We start from the raw sequence: 25179 nt of genomic DNA on the forward strand, positions 1-25179 counted from the left end.
TTCATTACTTATTTTCTCTTCTTTTGTTTGGTCTGATTGGTTTTTACCTTGCTCCTTCATCTGCTGCATATTTCTCTTCTTCCCATTTTGCTTAACTTATTGTGTTTGGAGTCTCCTTTTCACAGGCTGCATGTTCTTAGTTCCCATTGTTTTTGGTGTCTGCCCCCAGTGCATAAGGTTGGTTCAGTGGCTTGTGTAGGCTTCCTGATGGAGGGGACTGGTGCCTGAATTCAGGTGGGTGGTGCTGGATGTTTTCTTTCTGGGGGACAGTGCTGTGTACAATGGTGTGTTTTGGGGTGACTGTGAACTTAGTATGATTTTAGGCAGCCTCTCTGATAAGGGGTGGTGTTGTGTTCCTGTCTTGTTATTTGTTTGGCATGGGGCACCCAGCACTGGAGCTTGCTGGCCATTGGGTGGAGCTGGGTCTTAGCAAAGAGACTGAGATCTCTGGGAGAGCTTTTGCCATTTGATATTGCATGGGGCTGGGAGGTCTCTGGTGGTCCAATGTCCTGAACTCGGCTCTCCCACCTCAGAGGCTCAGGCCTGACACCAGGCTGGAGCACCAAGACCCTGTCAGCCACACAGTTCAGAAGAAAAGGGGGAAAAAAAGAAAGAAAAATAAATAAGTAAAAAGAAAAGAAAAGGAAAGCATTAAAATAAAAAATAAAAAAATAATTAAAATAAAAAAATTTAAAAGTAATAAAAAAAAGAAGAGAGCAACCAAACCAATAAAGAAATCCACCAATGATAACAAGCACTAAAAACTATACTAAGATAACCACAGAAATCAGAAACAAGTCAGTCGCAGACAGCAACCCCCAAGTCTACAGTTGTGCCCAGAATCTACTGCCTCAATTTTGGGAACATTCATTGTCTATTAAGGTATTTCACCAATGCAGGGTACCTCAAACTGATTGTGGGGATTTAATCCACTGCTCCTGAGGCTGATGGAGAAATTTCCCTTTCTCTTCTTTGTTTGCACAGCTCCTGGGCTTCAGCTTTCCTTTTGGCCCCACCTCTGCATGTAGGTTGCCCTCAGGCTTCTGTTCCCACCCAGACAGGATGGGTTTAAAGCAGCGGCTGATTAGGGAGCTCTGGCTCACTCATGCTGTGGGGAGGGAGGGGTACTATAGTTATAATTGGAATGCAGGGTGAGCCTGAGGTGGCAGAGACCAGTGTGATGTTGCAAGAGCCTGAGGAGTGCCATGTGTTTTCCTGGAGAAGTTGTCCCTGGATCATGGGACCCTGGCAGTGGTGGGCTGCCAGGCTCCTGGGGTCGGTGGGGCAGGTGGCGCATGTGGATAGTGACCTATGCTTGCACACAGGGTTCTTGGGGGTTGCAGCAGCAGCATTAGGGTTTCATGCCTGTCTCTGGTGTCTGAGCTGATAGCTACGGCTTGCGCCCATCTCTGGAGCTTGTTTAGGTGGTGCTCTGCCTTCTGTGGGCAGTCAGGGAAGGAATTCCCTCTCCTCACGTACCCTGAAACAATGGTCTCTTGCCTCTTAGGTAGGTCCAGAGCTTTTTCCAGACTACCTCCCAGCTAGCTGTGGTGCACTCGCCCCCTTCAGGATGTGTTCACACAGCCAATCCTAGTCCTCTCCCTGGGGTCTGACTTCTGAAGCCTGAGCATCAGCTCCCAGCCCCCACCCGCCCCAGTGGGTGAACAGACATGCCTCTCAGGCTGCTGCGTGCTGGTCAGCACTGATTCTCTGTGTGGGAATCTCTCTGCTTTGCCCTCTGCACCCCTGTTGCTGCACTCTCCTCTGTGGCTCCAAAGCTTCCCCCCTGCCCATCACCAGTCTCTGCCAGTAGAGGAGCTTCCTAGTGTGTGGAAGCTTTTCCTCCTTCACAGCTCCCTCCCAGAGGTGCAGATCCTATCCCTATTCTTTTGTCTCTGTTTTTTCTTTTTTCTTTTGTCCTACCCAGGTATGTGGGGATTTTCTTGCCTTTTGGGAAGTCTGAGGTCTTCTGCCAGTGTTCAGTAGGTGTTCTGTAGCAGTTTTTCAACATGTAGATGTATTTTTCATGTATTTATGGGGAGGAAGGTGATCTCCATATCTTACTCCTCCATCAACTTGAAGGTCCCCACTCTCTATTTGTGCAAGATTTTGTTTTTCAGGTTAAGACGCTGGATTCCTCTTTAATCTATGATTCTGCTTCTCTATCTCTGCAACATTTCCATTCTCAAAACCCCCATCAGTAAAGCCCTTTCTGGGCCTGTTCAGGCCTTGGACATTCCACCTGGATACTCCAAGTCTTTTCATTTTCATACACCAAGATCTGGCCTCCAGGACTACTGTTCTTATCAATTAATTTCCAGGGATTGAGCCATTGGGTTAATCACAGCCCCCTTTGTTCATCTCACTTTAGAAAAGGAGTTATCTCTTGGGAAACTCTTATTAGCAATGTGTACATGGGCCAAATTAGTTTTCCATATTGGTTTTGCAATCTAAGGCCCAGATGGCATAGGGCAGAAGAGAAATAAAGACATGATGGAGGTCAGGGAGGAAACTCTTGGTCTCACAGGATCAGTTAGGTGGAGAATCCCTGGAGAAGGAAAGGGAATGCAAAAAAGAAGGAAGGATATTAAAATGTGTCAGTTGCCTACTATGTGCAAAGCGAGGGCTGTGTGTGTGTGCGTGCGTGTGTATGTGTGTGTGTGTGTGTATTAACCCTGTGAATTAATATCATTATTTGAATTTTATGGATAGATGAGGGTGAAGCTCAGAGAGGCAGAACTGGGACCAAGGTCAGTAGAGCCCTCGGCCTTCCTACTCTATCCCATGGGGTTCACTTTCTCCAGCCCTAAAGTCCTCTCCTGTGGCTCAGCAGAGAGAAATCAAAAGATTAGACCTGAACACAGAATCTCCATGGCATAGGATTGAAGAAAGAAAGAAAAAAAAAACATGACAGATCTAGTTTGGGCCAAATAATACTAACAATATCAAAACCCATCATCAACAGTAATATAACACTATATTTATATGCTGCTTTTGATATCTCCATGGACATGGTATCCGTCTTATTTTTATCTTTACAATCAATTAGTAAGAGAGGTCAGCTTTATTTTCTCCATTTCACAGACTCTTCTTAATATAAAGTTATTTTACACCCAACGGATTGGCAAAAACTAAAAGTTTGCCAAAAAACAACTGTTGGAAAGGATGGGGAACGATGGGGTCTCATACGCTATTGGTGAAACAAAGTGATACGTCTACATTGGAAAATACATCTAGTGCCACTGAAGAGAGGAATATTCTAAGACGTGGCCATTTCACTCTTAGAAAAAGAACTTATCGTATTAAGTACTTGGGAAAACATGTACATATTATACACAGGGGAAGACATCAACAATATTGTTCACAACAAACTAATGTTCATAAGAGGAAAAAACTGGAAACACCTAAGTGATCGTATTTAACTATGGATAAACATTATATTAACATGATGCAACGCTGCCTATTAATGTTAACAAGCAAATTACATCTACATGCACCAGCTCTGAAACTCTGAGGTTCACAAAACCTAAGTCACGGTGCAGGAATATAGCAGTGTATGACTTAACCTACTTATTTTATAATTCTTTCATAAAGTGTTCTTACCTCTGTTTTGTACACTGTGGTTGTGAGTCACGAATGAAGAGCTAAAGGAAATGTTACGATGAAAGAACGTTAGTATTTCCCACGCTGGTTCAGTATTCATGGCCTGTCATATTTACAAAGCACTTTATATTTTACCGGATGAAAAATTGTCTGTTTTGTAAGGTTGATAAAATGCTGGTTCCTTCCTTTCTCAATACAGGTGAACATTAGATATGGAACAAAGTGACTTACCCACATAAGTTCCTTCCATGTCACTTCAGTGAGCACACATCAAAAGTCTTTACTTTTGGAAGCTATGAATTTAGACTTGCCTTGTAGCTACAGTCACTATAGAAAATGCTACATGGCTGGATGGGGCTCCTACTCTATAGTAATCGTTTACCAATTGAAGGAGAGTCCGCCATAGCAAAGAAGAAAAGAATAGAAATTATTTTATTCCTTCTTAATGTGAGCTAGGTAAGAAAACTGTGTGGATTATTACAAGGAAATTGATAAAGAAAAAGGGATTATAAAAACATAATAAAAGGCAATAAAATGATATGCATTTCTAAACACAATAATGATGCTACCAAGACTGTTTACTGGGCCTTCCCTGGTGGCGCAGTGGTTAGGAATCCACCTGCCAATGCAGGCGACATGGGATCAAGCCCTGGTTGGGGAAGATCCCACATGCCACAGAGCAGCTGAGCCCATGCATCATAACTACTGAGCCTGCATGCCACAACTGAAGCCCATGTGCCTAGAGCCCATGCTCTGCAGCAAAGAGAAGCCACTGCAATGAGAAGCCTGCATACCGCAACGAAGGGTAGCTCCCGCTTGCCACAACTAGTGAAAGCCCATGTGCAGCAATGAAGACCGAACACAGTCAAAAATCAGATAAATAAATAAATAAATAGATTTATAAAAAAAAAGAAAACACTGTTACCAATGGCTTTACTTGGCGCTTTCCTTAATGTTTGGCTTTGTGTAACACTCAGCTCTGATTTTCTGGTTCATTTTGTATTGTTGTTGGCATCATCATTTTAAACTCTAGGTGCTCCTACAGTTAAATCTAATTACATGGAGCATGCTCTATGCCACGACTGTTCAATTGAATAAAGCCTCTGGGTTAATTCAATGAAATCTAGCCCTTTTCCAGCATCAATGAAATCAACTGAGTACATATCTGGTTTTGGTTATCTCCACAGAAGCCTGGGGTCTTATGATTTGCTTGGTAGATAAAAATGCCATTAGATCATTGAACCACCACACTGTGCTGTCATCACTGGTTAGACTTCTCCTGCTATCTAAGCCTTTGATTCTGTTAAAACCAGGATCCCTTTACTAGGAGCCAGTGTACAATTTTGTTAAATAGCTGGAAAAGAAAAATCACAGATAGCAAAATTTCATTGTCCTAATTTTTCAGGATTTTTAGAAAATGTTGAGAGAATAGGAATATCCTTTGAGGATATTCTAGGTTTTGTGTACAAAGTTTATAAAAATATAAGTAAAAAAAACTACCTAAACTAAAATAGAAATGATAATTCTTTCATTTTATAAACATTTATTGAGCATTTTCTAAGTATATGGTATGTTTTGGGGGATAGCAAATGAATAAGACATGGCCTCTACCCTAAAGCAGCTTAAGTTATGGAGGGGAGACATGATTATACCATAATCACAATGTGGGGTAAACACCACGATAGAGGTGAGCACAGCAGAAGATCCTGTGGTAGCAGAAGAAGGTCACTTAATCCAGACAAAATTGATTTGATTCTCAGGAAAGTCTTCCTGGGACATATGCTAACTGAGCTGACTTCTGAAAGGTGAATAGGAGATTGGTGAGGAGTAACGGTGTGTTCCAGGCAGAGGGAACAGCAGGTGCAAAGGCTCAAAGGCAAGAAAACATAGCTTATTCTTCAAGAGACCAGAAAGTAGTTCCTTATGGATGGAAGGTAGGGTATGAAGATGTATCATTAGAAGGCTACTGTTTCATTAGAAGGCTACTATTTAAGCAAGAGTTGATGGTGGCTGGTTTATGTTGGGAGCTGGGGAAATGGGTAGAAATGGATAGACTCAAGACCCGTTTTGAGTTAAGATTTGAGAATTTTGGGAGTTTTTAATGATTTGGATGGGAAGAGTAAAGATGGGAAAGACAGTATACCATTTACTGAGGTGAGAAAGTTTGTAGGAGGAGAGAGTTGGTCTGGAAATGAAAGTAGAAATGAAGAGTTCAGTTTCCAACACTGAATTTGAGATACCTGTCACTGATTTAAGGAAAACTGCCCATTGGGTAGCTGGATATATGGGTCTGGGGCTAAGAAGGGTGGTTGGGGCAGAGGATAGAGATTTAGTAATTATCAACATAGAGTTGACCCTGACACTGTAGGGATGGATGAACTGACTACACCCTTACTGATAGAAAAAAGGACATCAGAAGGATCTGAGGAATACCAACATTCAGAGGTCAGTTTGGGAAAAAGCCTAAAAGGGAGACTTAGAAGAAGCAGCCAGTTAAGAGAGAAAGAAAAATCAGGAGACTTTGTTCAAATAAATAAACAAACAAACAAAAGAAGCCAAACCACACTGAATAACAACTACTACAGATGTGGGCCCAACTAAAATCTCATTATCTTTTCACTATAATATGATGGTTTTTTGTTTCCTTTCAGAAAATTACATTAAGAAAGAGTATGTACTTATTGTATGGGCAAGAGTTTTGTGTCAGATTGGGTCTTAAACTGAAAACAGCCTAATAAGAGTTATGAAACTGTAGTCCTAATGTCCACAGGTCAAAGACTGAGAACAAAGTTGCTGAAGGTGTGAAATAGGACAAGAAAGTGAGGGAGAGGAAGGGAGTGGGGGATGGAGACCATGCCCCTAACATATAGGACCTGGCAATGGCATTGAGAGCTGGTGGTTAGTGGGCACATGGGCAGGTTGAACAGGTCTGGCCCTGCTCTCAGCTTCACATGGAAGGTGAGTGAAATTGCCCAAGGCCACGTGGTTTGTAAGTGAGGAAGCCAGGCAGTATGATTCCAGGGACTCCCTCTTAAGCAATACTCTTCCATCACAAACAGCGTATTATTAAATAAAAAAAGAGCACCTTAACTGTGGGCAGGCACTAAGGAAAGTCAAGATTTATGGGCTGCATTTTTAAAATCAAGCCAGTGTAGGCATGATGGGCTACTGAAGAGTGGAGTTGGACTCGATTTCAATGGCAAGAGACTCAGTCTCTCTGGGCCTCATTTATTCCCTCTGGGGAATGGGTCAGAACTACCTCTTGTATTCAGGGTGGCTTTAAGCTGGGGTCTGATGGATAAAGAGGAGTTTTCCAAGTAGGGAGAGGGTGGAGAGAGGGAAATATGGGGGTGTGGTGTTATAGGCAGAGTAATAGCACATGCAAATGTCCTGTGTTGGGAGGCGGTGGAGAGTGACATGAACTGAGCTGGAGCCACTGGTCAGACTGGGGTCAGGAGGGCCTGATGGCACTAATTTTGGAGACTGTATGTTAAGGAAGCTACCACTAATGAATGTGACCTTGGCCAATGAATCACCAGCCTGAGCCTTACTAGTTTCCTTGACTCTTCTGTTGGGATGACATTTGTCACAATAACCTGATCAGGCAAGTATTTAATCAGATATTGGCATTTTCAACACCTGGCCATTTATAAAGTGCTTTTCCAAAGTAATCATAGCTTCTGTGTGTTATCCACTGAGACTAGTTAGAAAAGCCAACTTTTCTTCCCAGGTTGACTAGCCCCCATTCCAGTTAATCCTCCTTACTTAATATCCATGTTTTCAAATATCGTTTCTAACATGCAATCAATCACTTACAAAGTGCAGGAAGAACAATGTTATTAACTTCAACAACAACTGCGATTCACAGGTTTCCCTGGGGTCTCAACACTGGGCCTCATTATGAAAGGCCAGAGTTTCTCTTTCTCAGGAAGCCTCTGTGAGTCATCATCCCAGAAAACATATGACCTGACCCCCAAGCTGGGACCCAGCTAGGGATTCCTGGCTCCTTACCTGGCAATGGCAAGAGGAATCTCTTGAGGACTTTGGTTTTGTGACAGGTGAGATAATTCAGGCTTCATCTGATGATGAGGAACTGTGTAAAGGCGTCACAGAATTTGGGCAGGTTGCAAAAGGAAAATTATTGGAGACCATTAGAAGTCTACCAGAACTGCTATAATTTCATCCAAGTAATCTCTGATTATTAAGAGTAAGCTGTTCGTGTTTAGTGGAAACTGTAACCCACGTGTTCTGCAATAACCCTGGCTCCTGGGACAGGCTTTTCCCTGAGGCTATAAAAATTGCTTTGAATGTTGAATATTCAATAATATTATAAAAAATATTAAATCTGGAACTCATCCTTGAACTTGCCAAAATATAGAATATTTCATTGGAAGGTATTTGGTATTGGAAGGGCTTGAAGTGGAAGTGGACCAAGGTTGAATTCTCCATTCAAATGAAAACTTACATAGAAACATAAACAAAAATGTTAAACTTAAGAACTGTTCTGAGCAATGTAGGGTAGGGGGATGCCTGATGCGGACCCAGGCACACCTGAATTCTCCTATCTCTCCTGTGATAGGGCAGGGGAGCTCCCAGGATTCTATTATAGACCAGCAATTTCCATCTTGTTCCCACCAGATGTGCGTTTTCTCAGTTGTTCCCCTTTGATTTTCAAGTTTTGAAAAGTTTTGACAACCACAGGAACTGGACTTATTCAGTAATTACATATGTCATTGGTGTTACCACTTTTTATTTACTTTTCATCCTGGATAGATTTTAACTAGCCATCCAGAATTACCAAGGGCACATAATAATACTATGATAGGGAATCCCATAAAACACTCTTCCAGTTGCAGTGGTAAGTAGTAAAGTTAAGGAAGCATAAACACTGACATGTCTTAATTTTGGCTGTTACTCTGTGTTGTGTCCAAGGTTGATCACAAACTCAACACCTTTGACTGAAGGGCTGTCATTATTTGAAAAGTGATTGGAGTCAGTGACTGGTCCACTAGTCATACACCCCATAAAATCATTTCAGGTCATCAACAGCCGCCTCTGTGAGCTGATCAATGTCACATTGCTGGGTTGATAATCACTGAAGCCTGAGGCAACAACTCCTCAACATTTCAGTGGGATACTGAGCTTTATTGTGGAAAAGGGCACAGTTTCCTTTAGATTTTAAAATTATTTAGAATTGCCAACAGACCCTCACTCCTCCATCAGAAACCCTTGGGAATCCACAAACCCAGATTAGGTCCCACTCCAGTCTAACTTCCTCAATGTAAAAAGAGCAGACTTGAGACTCACAGAGTCAGTGCAACTTAGCCAAAACACATAGACAGCTGGTGTTGAGCCTCTGAAATCTTAGCCCAGTGTTGCTTTGTCAAACTAGGCTGCCTGCGTTAACTCTTTGGGCCATAGCTCAGGTCCTTCGGCTCTGGACATAACTCATCATTCTAAGTGAATGGTGAACAGTATCCCAAAGGTGGGCATGAAGGTATCACCAGATTAGCATCCTGCCATCTAGCAAGTGTTGGATTGCATGCTTCCAGAACAGTGATATCCACAGTGTGCACATGTGTGTATGCGTGCATGCATGAGGGCTTATGTGTGTATGCACGTGTGACATCAAAGATGGAGAGACCAAGAGCTTCTCTGGAGCAGCAGGTCAGCAATGTCTTTCTCAAGTGGCAGTGGGTGACAGTGTGCCTCCTTGTCAGTAGCCTGTAGCTGAAGAAAGACCTCTACCCCATCCCCAATTTAAATTACCCTGTTCAGACCACAAGACTCCTGAATAGACTCTGAGGTCCTGGATCCATCTGGATCACGTCATCATGCACCCACATACGTGTCCATACATCCCAGGCCTTGAAACAAGTAATCCTTAAAAAAAATGACTAATGCTATTAACCTGGAAATAGGACTTAACCTAATGATATTAGGATAAGAAAACAAATATAAATAGTTCACCTTTCTCTGTTCCAAGGACCTGTATTGAATTAAAACAAACAAACAAACATTGAGTTACTCTTAGTGACAGAGAATTTTACATTATACTATATGTGTTTTTAGAGCAGTTGGTTAGTAGACTTTGAGCAACATTTTTGTTAGGATAGATTTTTTAAAATCTATGAATAATCCTCCAAAAGACTAAGCAAAAATAAAAATTTTATACTCTTTGTGTGATGTAACAGGCAGATATACACTCTGCTGGTGGGACTATAAATTGCTTTGACTCTTGGAAACAAATTTAACCATAGCTATTAAGAGCCTTAGAAATACTCTTATTCTTATCCCCAGAATTCCACTGATGAGTTTCTTTTTCTTAGACAACAACCTGAAATCTGGATCAAGCTTCATGTACAAAGATGTGCAGTACATCATTACTTATAATACTGAAACACTGGAAACAATCTACATAAGCCTCTAATGAGAACTATTAAGTAATTTTTGGTGCTATACTAACTATTGGAATGTTAGAAATGCATTGCAAGTATTTACGTAGAGTATGGAATAAGATTACATTGTAAGTATATCTCAAAGTTACATAAAGTGTTCAGGATTAAAAACTGGGCTTGTGACATATTTAGAAGCAGGTATGTGTGTGTTTGTAGAAAAAAGGATTTGAACAGATATGATAAAATATTATATTAATAGAGGTTGCATTTAAGTGATGAAAGCCATGGTTAATTTTCTTTATACCTGTTTTGGAATTTTTATTTTTAAAAATTAGCTTGAAAATATTCACAGTATTCTTGTTAAATGTAGCCATTTCTCTTCTCAAACATTTTCATTCTCTTTTTTTCCTTAATAGTAGTAGAATTCTTGATCATTCTTCATTATGAAAGTCTATGTGCTTATGGGACTTGTATTCTTGAGTCCTATTATATTCTTGAAGAATGAAAATGCCTTGCAAGAAGTATAGTATGTGCTGAAGTATTTACTAAACTGCAAATAATTTTCTAAAATCCATTTCATGCATTGCATCAGCTGAGAAAGTCCACAGGTGTCATTTGGACTAAAGCTTCTTAACTTGGGTGATGCAAGAGGGCCTTGGATGGCCTAGTGGGGTCCATGAAACTTCTGACATGAAAAGCTAATTTTTTTTCCTCTATAAATATGTGCATTTTTTTTTCTGGGGTGAGGAAGATTTATTATACCTTTCATCAAATTTTCAAAGGGGTCTGAGGTCCATGAAAAGTTAAAGCCAGTGGTTTGCAGATGAGGTCCAAAGAGGTGGTGCCATTTGCTTAGATTCTCAGTTATCTTGTGGCTGAGCTGACCCTGGAGCCCAGGTCTCCTTACTCACATTGACTTCATAGACAAGAATAACATTAATAAATAGCTTAGAGAGGCATTGTACATCTTTTCTAAGGCTAACCAAGAGACAAGCCCTTTTGTTTCAAAGAGCTTGGCATCCGCTAGTTTTCTGGAACGAGGACATACATTTCATCATGGACAGCAAATAAAGGCAAAACTATAGGCTATGTAAAAAGGTTAATGAATGAATCCAGTTTTTATGGGTGGTTTGAAAGTTTCCCCACTGAGTCTTCCTCAGGACTTTGAACCTGGCAGTTCAAGGTGCTCAATCATTTGCGGCTGTGGTTCTCAGGCTTGTCAAAGGAGGGGAGAAAACCTTGCTGTAAAAATAGCCTGGAAGCCATCTGTCTGGGGGAGCAATTTTTTTTTATTGATTTGAGACCCAGCCAATTTTTTGCTTCAGGGCTCTGAATTTAAAATCAAATGCAATTAGAAAAATGGAGTGAAATCTCTCTAGTTTCCCTACTTTAACTATTTTTTTGGTTAGAAAATTAGCATATTCAAGTTAAATAGTAATGCCTTCTTTATTATTTCCCACCTTCCCTCCCTCTCATCCTTTCCTCCTTTCCTTACTTCCTTTTTTTCCCACTATTTCACCTCAGGGGTGCCTCTGTATTTTCTAGGGCAAAGTCATGGGCATGGGGATTAGATCAGGACTCTGGGCTTTCTAGGGTGGCTCCATCTGCCAGCTGTGGGAACCCTGGCAATTCTTGTCACCTCTCTGAAGCTTCTTTTTCTCTTAGGGTTTTCTTTCTTTCTTTCTTTCTTTCTTTCTTTCTTTCTTTCTTTCTTTCTTTCTTTCTTTTGAGAATTAAAGGAGACAATAAATTTCTACTTTTTGAAAACTATAAAGTGCTATGTGAATTTGAATTGGGGCAGGTGGCACATCATTTCTGCTGGAATGAATTCTGGTCCCCAAGATATAATTTGAGCAAGCAGTTAACACTCACACAAGCATGGCATGTGCCCTATGAGATGGGCTTTTGGAATAGAGAAATGGCCTTGACTCTCAGTCCAAACAAACAATGAGGAAGTGTCTTGGCAAAAGATAAGGAGGAAGAATGTGTTTTTCCACTACGCCTTGTTGTTCTTTAGATAATATCAACTTCTAGCAGAAGGCCAACCAAAGTTGCAAGAAAAACAAAGAGTCCTGCATGATCCCTGCTGCTTAAGACTGACCTCCCCATTTCCTTCTTGCTTGTTTGTGATTGGTGGGGTTATTGCCCTTTTAGACTGACCAGTGAGTTATGGATATAGGTCATCTTGAGTAGCCGCCTACTCGGGACACATAAACCAACCCATAAGAAGAAAGAGGTGGAGTTCCTCTAGATGTGTGGGTTCCCCCAGCAGCAGAGTACCACCCCAACTTTCTCCTTCCTGGTGGCACTTGGGAAGTCCAACATCTCCCAGAAGAGGGTAAGCTGAGTGAAGTCTTGAACAGCACCTCTCATTTAGCAGTCACGTGTTACCCTCCTTGACATGATTGTCTTGTGGATTAGAGGTCATAAATATCTTGTTTGACAGACAAGCTAGAAATGTGACTCTTAATTTTAACATTCTCATAACACCAGAAAGAGAGAGAGAGAGAGAGAGAGAGAGAGAGAGAGAGAGAGAAAGAAAGAAAGAAGAAAAGAAGGAAGGAAGGGAGAAAGAAAGAAGGAAAGAAAGAAAAAGAAAGAGGGAGGGAGGGAGGAAGGGAGGAAGGAAGGAAGAGAGAGAGAAAGAAAGAAAGAGAGGAAGAAAGGAAGAAAGAAAAAAGGGAGAAAGTAAAACCGAGCAGGAGCCTGTGGGGCTCCTGGGCACAGAAGCCTTTCTGTGTCCCCTGTTCCTTGTTTGTAGGGAACAGACTCCCGACTCCATGACCTTCTCTGAGTCCCACAGGGCAGATTCAAACAGTTGCTAATCAGGGAAGGGAGGGGATACTGAGACAAGGGAGGAGCAGCCAAGAAACAATAGTGCAGCCTTGGGGCAGGGTCCTGGTTCTGCTTCAAGGGATATGCATAACAATATCTTTGAGCTCTTCTGCAGAGCTAAAATCCCCAACAAATGGAAGATGTTAACTACTTGATGAAACATTCTTCATTCCAGAGAGAAGGTCACAGTTTGATAACTTCGAAAACCACAGAAACATATCAGGAGACCACCTGAGGCCGGGTTAAAGGAATGCAGGCCCTTCCCACACCCTGATCCTTATCAGCAACCCTGCCCTTGTACTATTGCTATAAAAACTCCTCACCAAATCCTCCCGGGTTGGGACACACAGTTTTCAAGGGCAGGAGCCCCCTGTGTCCCCCTTTGCCTGGCAAAGCAATAAAGCTATTCTTTTCTACTTTACCCAAAACACTGTCTCCAAGATTCAATTTGGCACTGGTACACAGAATCTGAGTTTTCAACATCAGAAGAAAGAAGGAGAGAAAGAAAGAGATCAACCTTTATGTTCTAGATGATGTAAGAGCAAAAGTCAAATATTAAGATAAGAACCAAATCCCTTAGGAGGCCAGTGGGAGTGAAGTGAGGACCTACCATCTGCTTAAGGAACTTCTCTGGGGGCTTAAGAAAGTAAACATCTAAGAGGGCTCTAAGATAGTTCCATCTTACCTGACCTTCATGCCATTTATTGGGCCTCTACTGCTCACCTGGTCATTTATGTGCTGACTCTGACTGACTGACTTTGTCACAACAACTTTGCGAAGTTGAGGATACCCACCTCTATTTTTTGATTGGGAAAACAGAACAGAACGGGGTGGTTGGGTAGGGGCAGGAGGATTTGCCCAAGTTCACAAAGTAATTGGTGGCAGAGCGGGAATCTAACTCAGGTCTGTGCAACTCTGTATCTCTTATTCCTTCTACTCTGCAGTCCTGTCTCTCTTGTGAAGAACAAATAGCAAAGTATTACACAATTTCCAACATTTATTTCTGAAATGCTAGAGGCTGGAAGCCCTCGGTAGAAACCTGATGTCCTTCATGGATCATGGGCATGCTCTTCTCATCACTGTACCAATAAACACAGAATATGGTGGCAAAATAGGAATTTGATTTAAAATCTTGAGCTTACTTTGTTTTGCTTTAGTTTTATCACCTTTAAAATAGGGATATTAATACATATTGAGCATTTCTATTATGATAATTAAGTATCTTGCCAATCACAGACACTTTGCACAAAAATTCCCTTCTTTGTTTCCTAGGACACAATTGCTACTTACCTCACTTAAGTTCTTTAAGCTTATCTGTCTGCAAGGAAAAGAAATATGGTGTTACATACAATATAGTTCATAATGATCAAGATAAAATCATTCTGAGTCCTTAAAAACTCCTTGATTACATTTTCATTGCCAAATTAATAGCCCATAGTCCAGTGTGATATTTATCACTGTTCTATAAAATTAAAGCCTGTTTATTTTTCTCATAATTTTCTAAGCAAAAGAAGAAGTTATGAGCCAATATAAAAGGTGGTGACAGAAAGGACATGAATAAACTTGCTTCTCACTTGAGGAGAATTTAAATAACATCATCATTTCTCCTGACATTTGGTTTTCCATGTCAAGTTTCATTAGCACAGAAAGACCCGCTATTATTACCTTCATTTTAAAGCTCTTCATTTTTTTGCTTTGAGAGAGTATAAATGGTTTTAAATGTGAAGTTGTGGTACAGCTGGATCCCAGGAAGGCATGCATGAGAGAAAGGATGCTGATAATTAAAGGAGATCTGAGACAGGAAAAACACAAAACTGCATGATAGGGAAAGAATTCAACATGGCATTTGATAAAGTGGACATCAGACCATTGGAGGGGGTCTCAGAAGAAACTCTAAGCCCTTCATTTATATTGACAATTGAGTCAATTAGCCTCACTAAACCTCATTTTTCTCATCTACAAAGTGGCACAGGGATATTCATCTTAGAGGGTTATTGTGACGATTGCTAGAGATAGAAAGGAAAATGTTGGGCGTCCAGTGGGCACTATTGTTAGAATGTGGGCAAAGCCAGATGAGGAGGTTATGAAGGGACTTGTGTGGGTGATGTGCATATCTGTCTACCTAGGTCTGTCTGTGAAAAGACTGGAACTGAAGAGATGCCAGGAGATTAAGGTTGTGACACCAATCCTAGCTGAAGGCTGTTGATCTAGAGTTATAAAGGTCTGTCTGTAACAGGTAAGATGATCCCAGCAGCACACAGCACTCAGATGCTATACCCTGGTCTCAGGTCTCCAAGCAAGAAGCAAGTGTACTGAGGTTCCACATTCTTTAACCTGTTTCATCAGTCCATCTGAGATAACACATCTTCACCCTGCCTCCTCCTTTTAACGGGGCAAGTGGAAGATAAAGAGGAACAATTAGAAGTAATAAAGTAGAACAGACACTCATAATATTAATTCTTTTGGAGCTAAATTGAGGCTAATCTCAGTGTTTTTAATGTTTAAGAAACTCTGGCATCTTAGGAATACTGAGAGATTGGCCATGTGGCTTCAATTTAAAAGGGGTGATTGATTTTAGACTTGTGATTTTAAGTTAATAAGAGTCAAGCTATGTTCAACATTATTTGCAAACCATTCAAACTGTTTAAGAGAACTTGAATTTTGTTATATTTATATATTAACTTTATTAGATTTAGAAAAATGAAATGTTAAAGTTTTGCTTGTTAGGGTTTAAACCTGCCCTGTCAGCATTAGAGTACTTAAAAAATCAATTACATTTAGTGAATAAAGGTATTTCAAATGTTTAAGGAGATTTAACTGAGTTCCTAAATGTCTTATGTCTTAACTGATGTAATGTAACAAGCAGAGTGATTGTCTCTCTGTTTAGGTAAATGCACTCCACTTGTGAATCAGCAATATACTTTATCGATGGAAATTTGAGGCTTCAGGAAAGTTAGGCTTTGGAATTTGTAACTTTAAAAAGTTGGATTATTAAGTGAGAACCCAAGTAGTTTTAAGAAGTCCATTCTGTGCACAAAAACTCTCCTTGGGCCTTGAAATACCTGTAGTGACAAGACCCCCATGAGCTGGTTGCTCCCCTCACATGTAAAATGGAGGCCTCGGGCTTTATGGGGTCTCTTCAATGAAATTTATGAAGACACGGAGACCTGCACAAAGTAACAGAATGGCGGAGCAGGGTGGACTCTGGCCTCCTTCCCCAGCACCACCCTGCCTCTCTGAGAGCACCTTTCCACTCATAAGTCTTCCCATGATCGGCTGCTGGAGATGGCCAGTAAATAAAACATGGTCATTGATTACATAGAATAAGTTTTCCACATCCTTTCCTGTGCAAAGTAGGTGCTCAGTGTGCATTTGGGGATAATGCCTTTCACTCTAAAAATAGCCCTTCCTGAGCCTCTCTTAGTTTTTGGCTTAGTTTCAAATGAATTGGATTTGAGTCCTTGCTCTGTCATCTCTGAGCGCCATCTCACTCAATAAGTGAAATTTCCTCTCTAAAGCTTCCTTTTCCCACCTGTAAAATGAGTAAATGCAGACAGAAATGAAGAGGATTGATTAAGGTTCTCACGAAATAATATATGTGAAAGCTATTTGGAAAAAATAACACCTTACATCTGCATAACACTTTTAACAGTCACACCCTCTTTTAACTTAAAGTTTTTATTCTGACATAATTGTAGGTCTCATGCAGTGGTAGGAAATAATACAGAGACATCCCATGCGCCCTTAACCCAGTTTCCCACAAAGGCAACATCTTGCAAAACTATGATGATAATAAAGTTTACACTTTGAAATCAGTAGTTTCCATTCATGAATGTGAATTTGTATATCTTCTTCCTAATCCATACTTTCTCTCTTTTTATGGTTTCTTGATATGAATAATGATTTTTTTCCACCACCCAAATCATCAGAATATGCATTTTTGCCACTAAGGTTGCTTGAACTGATGCAGTATCAGCATTACTAGTTGAAAAGGTAAAACCATAGTTAAGCAAGTGAGTGTTTTGTTGGTAAAATATCACACACTTTATTTAAATTTTGGCTGAATCCCGCACCTCAGGCCACTGAATTTGCTGAAGTTTAAAGGAAATTTCATGGCTCGATGGCCAGTCTGCAGTTCTGTGTCCTCATCAGAAAATTAAGGTTTGTAGCATTGCTTTTTGCACAGCACCGAGGACTCTAAAGCGGCCATGTGTAGCTAGACCTACAGCAAATGATGATTACTCTCATGATTTCTCAGGGTGAGTTTTATTTGGTGCATGGACCATGGTATTCAAATTACAATGGATACATAGTTGGAAACTTTTTTTCTTCTTCTTTCTAATTATGTCAAGGAGAGAGTTTCCATGTGGTGGTTAGTATATCCTAAACATCACTCTAACTTTACTTTTCTTCCCTTTTAACAGAGAAAACCTCCCCCAGGCTGAAAGTTTTGCTCTGAAATTATGTTGTGGTTATTTATGGTGATGTTTCCCTTTTAAATACATCTATTTAAGTAAAAAAAAAAAAGCTGAGCAAAATATATAAAGTACATCATAATAATGACCCATAAGTGGTTGAGAATGTCTAACCAACATTCCCCAAACGTCAACATTCTCTCCTAGTTTCAAGTTGTCAATGAATGTTCTAAATGGCGTTTTCCTTAACTGAAGTGCTTCAATTCAGCAATTGTTTTGTGAAGCCAAGACTTAGCTATAAAATAGAGAAGGGCAGAGCTGGCAGAGACCAATGGGGGCTGAAACACAATAGCAGGGACCACCACTGTCACCCACAGTGAGCACGGCCAATTGTAAGGCTGCAGCTGTCTTCACTGATGCAGTTGATCCCTGGACGTAAATCACAGCCTCCCAGGGAGGGCGATTCATCGCAGGGGCCTAGGGAGCAGCTGTTAGGAAGGCAGCAGGCACTATTCTTCCTGTGTTGGCCAAAGAAGCTCAGATCTCCAATCTTCCTTCTGTTTTCATGGAAAGTGAACCTTACAGCAGGCTCACATGGTCATTCACACGTGGTCATTAGTAATGGCCATCTGACTACCTAGATGGGCCCAACTAAAAATGAATTGAAACCTCTCTTAAAGCAAAGCTCTCGGTTTCTTCGTTTGCAAATATTTTCTCCCATTCTATGGGTTGTCTTTTTGTTTTGTTTATGGTTTCCTTTGTTGTGCAAAAGCATTTAAGTTTAATTAGATCCCATTTTTAAAATTTTTGTTTCTATTTTCATTATTCTAGCAGGTGGATTAATCTCCAACATATACAAACAACTCATGTAGCTCAATAACAAAAAAAACAAACAACCCGATCAAAAAAATGGATGGAAGATCTAAACAGACATTTCTCCAAAGAAGACATACACATGGCCAAAAGGCACATGAAAAGATGCTCAATATCGTTAATTAGTAGAGAAATGCAAATCAAAACTACAATGAGGTATCACCTCACACCAGTCAGAATGGCATCATGAAAATATGTACAAACAATAAATACTGTAGAGGGTGTGGAGAAAAGGGAACCCTTCTACACTGTTGGTAGGAATGTAAATTGGTACAGCTACTATGTAGAACAGTAAGGAGGCTCCTTATAAACACTAAAAAGAGAGCTACCATATGACCCAGCAATCCCACTCCTGGACATATTCCCAGAGAAAATCATAATTTAAAAACATACATGTAACCCAATATTCATTGCAGCATTATTTACAATAGCCAGGACATGGAAGCAACCTAAATGTCCATTGACCGAGGAATGGATAGAGACGATGTGGTACATATATACAATGGAATATCACTCAGCCATGAAAAACAACGAATTATGCCATTGGAAGCAACGTGGATGGGTCTAAAGATGGTCATACTGAGTGAAGTAAGTCAGACAGAGAAAGACAAATATCATATGATATTGCTTATATGTGGAATCTAAAAAACATGGTGCAAATGAACTTATTTACAAAACAAAAACAGAGTCACAGATGTAGAAAACAATCTTATGGTTATCAGAGGGGAAAGGGGGAAGAGGGATAAATTAGGAGCTTGGGATTGACATATATACACTACAGTATATAAAATATATAACTAATAAGGACCTATTGTATAGCACAGGGAACTCTACTCAATACTCTGTAATGATCTATATGGGAAAAGAATCTAAAAAAAGAGTGGATATAGGTATATGTATAACTGATTCACTTTGCTGTACAGCAGAAACCAATACAACATTGTAAATAAATTATATGCCAATAAAAATTAAACAATAAAATAAAATAGAATAAAGCAAAGCTCTCTTAGTCCTCATGGCATTCCCAGTGTCTTGCACTGGGCTTTGCATGTTTTTGCCCTCTCAACAGTCATATACCAACCCTATAACTTTGACCAAGTCACCTAACTTCTCTGAATCTTGATGACATTTTGCGCCCAGTGGGTAGGGAAGTGATTTTTACCAGATTCTTATTATATGCCTCTACTGGGCTGGGCACTTTGGCCTTTCCAAGCCTTAGAAAATCATACTTTATTGGGCTGCAGAAAGGATTCAATGAGGTGAAATGTAACTATCTTCTGGTGAAGAGACCCAGCACAGCTCTCATCACATCTAAGAATGATTAAACACTTTAAACTACAACTAGAGACACTGCAAAGTTACAAAACATGAAAGTCTAAAGATTCCAACACCACTGACATGGCTGACAGTAGGCTGGTGTGATCCAGACAGCAGAGGGGCTCATCTGGAGATCAGGAGAGTATTATTTTAGACATTAGAAGCTTGGACACAGACAGGTAAGGCCTAAGCACCTTCGAAGCTTGAGTGGCAGAAATATCCCTAGAATCTGGGTCCCTCTGGGTTCCTAGCCCTGGCTGTACATCAGATTCATCTGGGGAGCTTTGAAAAATACTAATGCCCTATAGTGATGCTCTCAATTAAAACAGATCCTGGAGAACAGTACTTTTTAAAAAGTTTACCTAATTATTTAAATGTAAAGCCAGGATGAGAAACATTGCCCTAGAATCTATAGCTTCTATTTCAAGACAAAATAGGGTTATGGATGCCTAATTCTGTTGGGTACAGATGGGAGATGCTGTTTAAGTGTTTTTCTTTCTTTGTTCCTATGCTGTGACAGATATTATCCTAGTACTTTAGAAAAATCACATACCTCCTCACCACAATTCTGTGTCATGGGGATGGTTATTTTCTTTTTACCAATAAGGAAAGCAGGACTCAGAACTGTTTAAGAGCTTCCTGAAATTTTACAGCCAGAAATGGCTCAACAGGGATCCAAACCCCATCCTGCTGGGTTCCCACACCCTATTCTTTCCAATGTAAAGAAACAGAAAGAAAATAAAAATCCTCTCTTCTCCACACTAAACAACTTCATCATCTTTGATATTTATTTATCTTATTTTCTATCTCCTTCTCTGAGTTTGGGCCAGTTCTTGTCGTATTAGATGACTTGGTCAGGAATTTTAGGGACAATGCATTTCACATTTCCAATTCTGATGATGTTCTATTACTGTTGTTGTTTCCAAGACACTCATTCTTTGAAAACAGAAATCAAAAGAGAGCAAATCTGGTGACTCTTGGTCTGGCTCAGACCCTCTGGAAACTGCCCCGCGGGGTTCTAAGGACATACGCATACTGCAATGAGTTAGCCCCTCCTTTTGGGGTCAAAGAGACAGACTTCTTTCCAAATATATTATATGCGGTGGCAAAGGCACCAATAGAAAATGGCTCAAGGTAATAACTGTAACACATGTTGATAACAAATATGTGCTAGGCAGGTACTGATAAGCACTTGATAGAAATCATCTTATTTAATTCTCACATTAGCCCAGGAGGTAGGCAGTAGGCATTATTCTTAACCTCACTTTACTGCTGAGAAAAGCCTTGGGCTTAGAGAAGCAAGTCATTTGCCTTGGGGCAGAGTTTCCCGACCTCTGCCCCACTGACCTTTTGGGTCTCATTACTCTTTGTTCTGGGGGAGTTCAGCACACTGCAGGGTGTTTGGCAGCATTCCTAGCCTCTACCCACTAGATGCATCCCCAGCACCCAAGCTGTCACAACAAAATGTCTCCAGACACTACGAACTCCCCTGGGAACAAAGACATTTCCCCCCCCCTTCCCCCAGTTAAGAACCACTGCCCTTCCCCTGCCAGTTTACAAGAAGGAGAACCTATGTTTCGAGACGAGATGGGAACAGGGGAGAGAGGAAATTGCATGAGGAAGAGCAGGAGAGGTTTCTGCATGGAAGATGTTATGTTTGTGTGAGCTTGTAAAGAACAGAAAGGGAAGAGGCATTTGCCAAAAAACTAAGGAGGAAATGGCATTTTCGGCTCTTTTACGTTCCGCCATCAGGACCAGTGATGAAAGCGTTTTCCACAGAAGTGCAAAATGTGCCTGATATTTTTAATTTCTGTATGCACGAGAAATGCTCACTGATGAAACAGTGCCCTGCACCTCACCGGCTGATCCAAGCTTGCAGTCAGAAAGCATCACTCACTCTGTGCAGCAACACGAGGGAAATGCCAGTCTCTGTTGTGACTTCTAAAATAAGGTAATTTTGGAAATCTAAACTCTCTCGGGGAAAAGAAAAAGGGGTCCTTTCGTGTTTGTGACATTTTTTGATCAGAGCTGGCTGCTCGGCTGCCCGGTGCCCCATACATTTGGGAGCGGGGCTCTGGCATCAGCACTTAATACCAGAGGATTGGATTTTTGCATATTTATTTGTCAAAAAGGCAATCATGTTTTTGACAAATGGGTTTTCACGTGCGCGGTTATACTTCTCCGGCCTGGGAGATGGGAAGCTGCGTGCCGATACTGGTCCTCAAACAGTCTGAACCCCTTTCAGTTCCGGCAGTGATAACACATTCTTTAATAACTAATTCACATCGTAAGTGAGCCATTCTTCCAGTAACTGATTTTATTACAAAGAAGGTGTATTTTCCATTAAGGAGTCAAACTACAGGTTTCTGAGATGCTTTCCCTCAAGGTATGGGATGGCTGTCCCCACCACGTTGGGGAGCCCATTTAGAGAGGTGACTGGTTTGGTTATTGTTGCCGCCTTCCCCCTGCCCACCCGTCCCCTGGTCATCTCACCACCAGCAACAGCAAGCCTCTCACCTGGACCTTCTCTGGACTTCGGGAAAGGTGTACTTCTGAGGGAAGAGTGGCCTGCTGCTCACCGGCTCAGGGGGCAGGGGCTGGTACTTCTTTGCAAGAGTGATGGGCGGCCTGTATGAAGAGTCACAGTGGGGACCTGAGAAGGTTTGCTGCACAGATGGCTCCTCAGACCTGGAATTCACACAGCCCTGCCCACTGTGCCCTCAGCTTTGGGCTGGGAACATCAGTTTTGGGGGGGGGTGGCGGCTCTCTACAGGGAGCTTCGAATGTCAGAATACTCATTCTTCTAACCAGCTTAAATCTCTCTCCTTGCAACTTGCCCTTTGGTCTGGTTCAATTTTTTAGAGTGTTATGTACTTTTCTATAGGGTGTCATAGCTTTATCAATCTGCCATCTGTTGAAGTTTTAGGAGGCCTGGAGTAAAAATATGATTATAGCCTTTCCTTTGCTCCAGACTAGAAGACATGAGCTTTTGAATCTCCCCAAAGAAATAAGACAATGTTCCAAAGTCAATGGGTGCCTCACTCACCCATTTATTCACCCATGCCCTCACTCATTCACAAAGTGTTATCAGGCACTGTTGGTAGATGCTGGAGATGCAGAAAGGAAAAAGACACAGTCCTTGGCTCAAGATGCTTCTCTCTGGGAGGGCAGAGAGTGAAGTGGTGAGAAGATGACCAGCCAGGGAAGTAAGTGCTGTGATGGAGGTCCTCACGGGCCCAAGCAGAGCAATACAGTGACTGATTCAGAGCCTAAGAAATCAAGTCTGTTGCATTTGCCTCCATATATATAAGTATAATAATATTTGCCTTTGTATATGTATATAAATATATATATATACTTATATGATTATATACTTATGTACTGTAGGTCCCTTGAAGGCATTTCCCAGTGCCAGGACTCTCTGGCAGATTTCTGTACTAAAAGGAAGGAGAGATTTCTGTACTAAACAAAGGGAAAGAAACAGGAAGCAGGGAAGCAAGGCATTCATTAAAGATCGATAAGTGGAGGTATATTGAATAGATGACTGTGAATGAGTGAATGATTAAATGGATGAATGAGGCTTATTTAATCTTGTTCGTTGACCAGCTCATTAGTTTTCAGTGTCAGATGTTTTTGTTTCTCTTTCTCAAATTATAGAACTAATCATTTAAGTATATAGCAAAACAAAGTTCTATTTTCAGTGTCTTACCGAGGAGGTGGTAAAGGAGTCTGCAAAAGGAAAGAGAATCAGAAATTAAAGTTCTGGTTCTTTGAGCAGAGCTAAATGGTTAGTGATTTTTTGGTTTACAAGTAGAAATGACAAATCCCAACCAAACTTCTAGGATATATATTTCAAGTGCCACCTAAGCTTTCACATTGTCCATATTCCTATGCTTCTAAAACAAAGGGTGGGTAACAAATGCATTTCAATGCTTTTTCTTACCTTGTTTCCCTTTGTGGGTTTGTCTCCTAAAACATAAGAAGGAACATCAGTGAGTTTATGGAACATGTCAACAAGCTATTTTCACATATGTTTAAATGGAAATCATTCCCCTTTGAATAATTTTGGTGATAATGCCAATGAACATTTGTTGAGATCTTATTAGATACCCAGCACCATGCTAAATATTTTAGTTATGTGACCTCATTCAATCTTTGCCTTTGTTCTGGATGCAGAAACTGGGGTGTGGAGAAGTTAAGTACCTCACATCCAGTCCCCCAGTTAGTAAATGGTAGAATGAAGATTTCATGGCATGTGGTGCGACCCCTAAGCTCCTCTCTTAACCATTAACTCTTGATTAACATTCTTTTATGTATACAGTCATCTTATTAATTCAAGTCCCTGCCTCACACCTTCATTGGACATTTCCAAGCAGAGGAAAATAGCATCATGTAATTTTCCAGATGGAAGGGATTTCTAAGACCCCAGAAAACAACTGTTTTATTTTACGAATGATAAAATTAAGGACAAATGAGGTACGACAATTGCCCAAGACCACCCAACCCTAGAACAGCCTGAATGATGCCTGGAAAAGATTTTCCCAACTTCTAGGTAGTTTTATTTCCACAATTCAATTCTACTCAAAGACAATTATTGAGCTGCTACTCTGAACTGTGCACAGGACCAAGCACTAGGGATAAAAAAGACAAATAGAACATGATCCTTCCCCTCAAGGTGTTTACAGTTGTTCTGTTTACAGACCAAGTTCCAGGTTCTGGGGACATAATTGGAAAAGTGAGAGGCACTGTCCCTGCTGCCAAAGGGCTTATAACTAAGAGGGTAGACATGCAGTGAAAACACTATTAAAATCATGATGATAATTTCAAGAAGAGAAGGCCATGGTATTGAATGGACACACAGGAGACTTAAGTTAGTCTGGGGTGTCAGAAAAAGCTCTTTGAGGAAGCAATGCTCACTTATCTGTAAAAATGGATGTGACCTAATAAATGCTGCTTTATAAGGGGTGGGAGGAGTCAGTGAGACAATGTCTGTATCTTATTGTAGGAGACTTAAAACTCAACTGAGCACTGGCTGAGCCTCCTTTCCTTATTTGTGAGACAACAAGGTTGGATTAAATCTGTGTTTTTTAACTTTGCTATGAAGAGTCCATTGTGGTCCCCCTGGGGACTCCCAAGGAAACTGCAGGACTGCAGCACGGGGCGGCTGGTTTCTGGTTCATCACCCCATGTCACTGATGGGACTCTACCTCCACTCACTTCCCACTGGATCTCCTCTTAAGATTCTTTTGCGGAAAGGTCCAGATGGCCAAAAACAGCACAACACAACACATACTGGTCTGGATGATTTTAAGGGTTCTTCCAGGTCTAAAAATAACTACTTCATTGAACAAAATTACCATTCTCCCTATTTTGTTTTTGGAAAACACTTTTAAACAGATAGGATAGACTTCTCTGCATGAATTCAAACACTGATGGAAGACATGAATCGTAGATGTTCCAGGCATTGTAAAAACACAAAATATGACCCAGAACGTATTTCAACAACTGTGGACACCTAGTTAATGTTAGATCTTTGGCTATTTCAATGACATTACTAAAAAAACTTAGGCCACAGGATGCTTCTTTAAGGCATGAAATTAGAAAACATAAAACCAACTTGCCCTCATTTTATTGTGCATTGGCTTCAGCAGTAGAGCCCCCTGAGGAACTACCTTATGGCTTATGCTGATGACTTTCCCTGTGAAGCTAGATGTCAGCTGTCTAAGACATCTTTTTTT

General features: G+C 40.8%; 1 protein-coding gene across 1 annotated transcript in view; it reads right to left on the reverse strand.

Moving 5' to 3' along the window:
• The window catches only part of CLNK (cytokine dependent hematopoietic cell linker), a gene marked incomplete at both ends in the record, with an annotated part of 189097 nt that overhangs the window by 38331 nt on the left and 125587 nt on the right, over positions 1-25179 (reverse strand). The window contains 7 exons of the mRNA XM_082643369.1: positions 3604-3644; positions 7615-7696; positions 9574-9592; positions 14127-14154; positions 21959-22069; positions 23151-23170; positions 23385-23410. Of these exons, the coding sequence (XP_082499495.1) occupies positions 3604-3644; positions 7615-7696; positions 9574-9592; positions 14127-14154; positions 21959-22069; positions 23151-23170; positions 23385-23410 (327 nt within the window). The remainder of the gene's footprint in view (positions 1-3603; positions 3645-7614; positions 7697-9573; positions 9593-14126; positions 14155-21958; positions 22070-23150; positions 23171-23384; positions 23411-25179) is intronic.

This window comes from Mesoplodon mirus, assembly GCF_964341445.2.
Source record: "Mesoplodon mirus genome assembly, chromosome: 2".
Lineage (NCBI taxonomy): Eukaryota > Metazoa > Chordata > Mammalia > Artiodactyla > Ziphiidae > Mesoplodon > Mesoplodon mirus.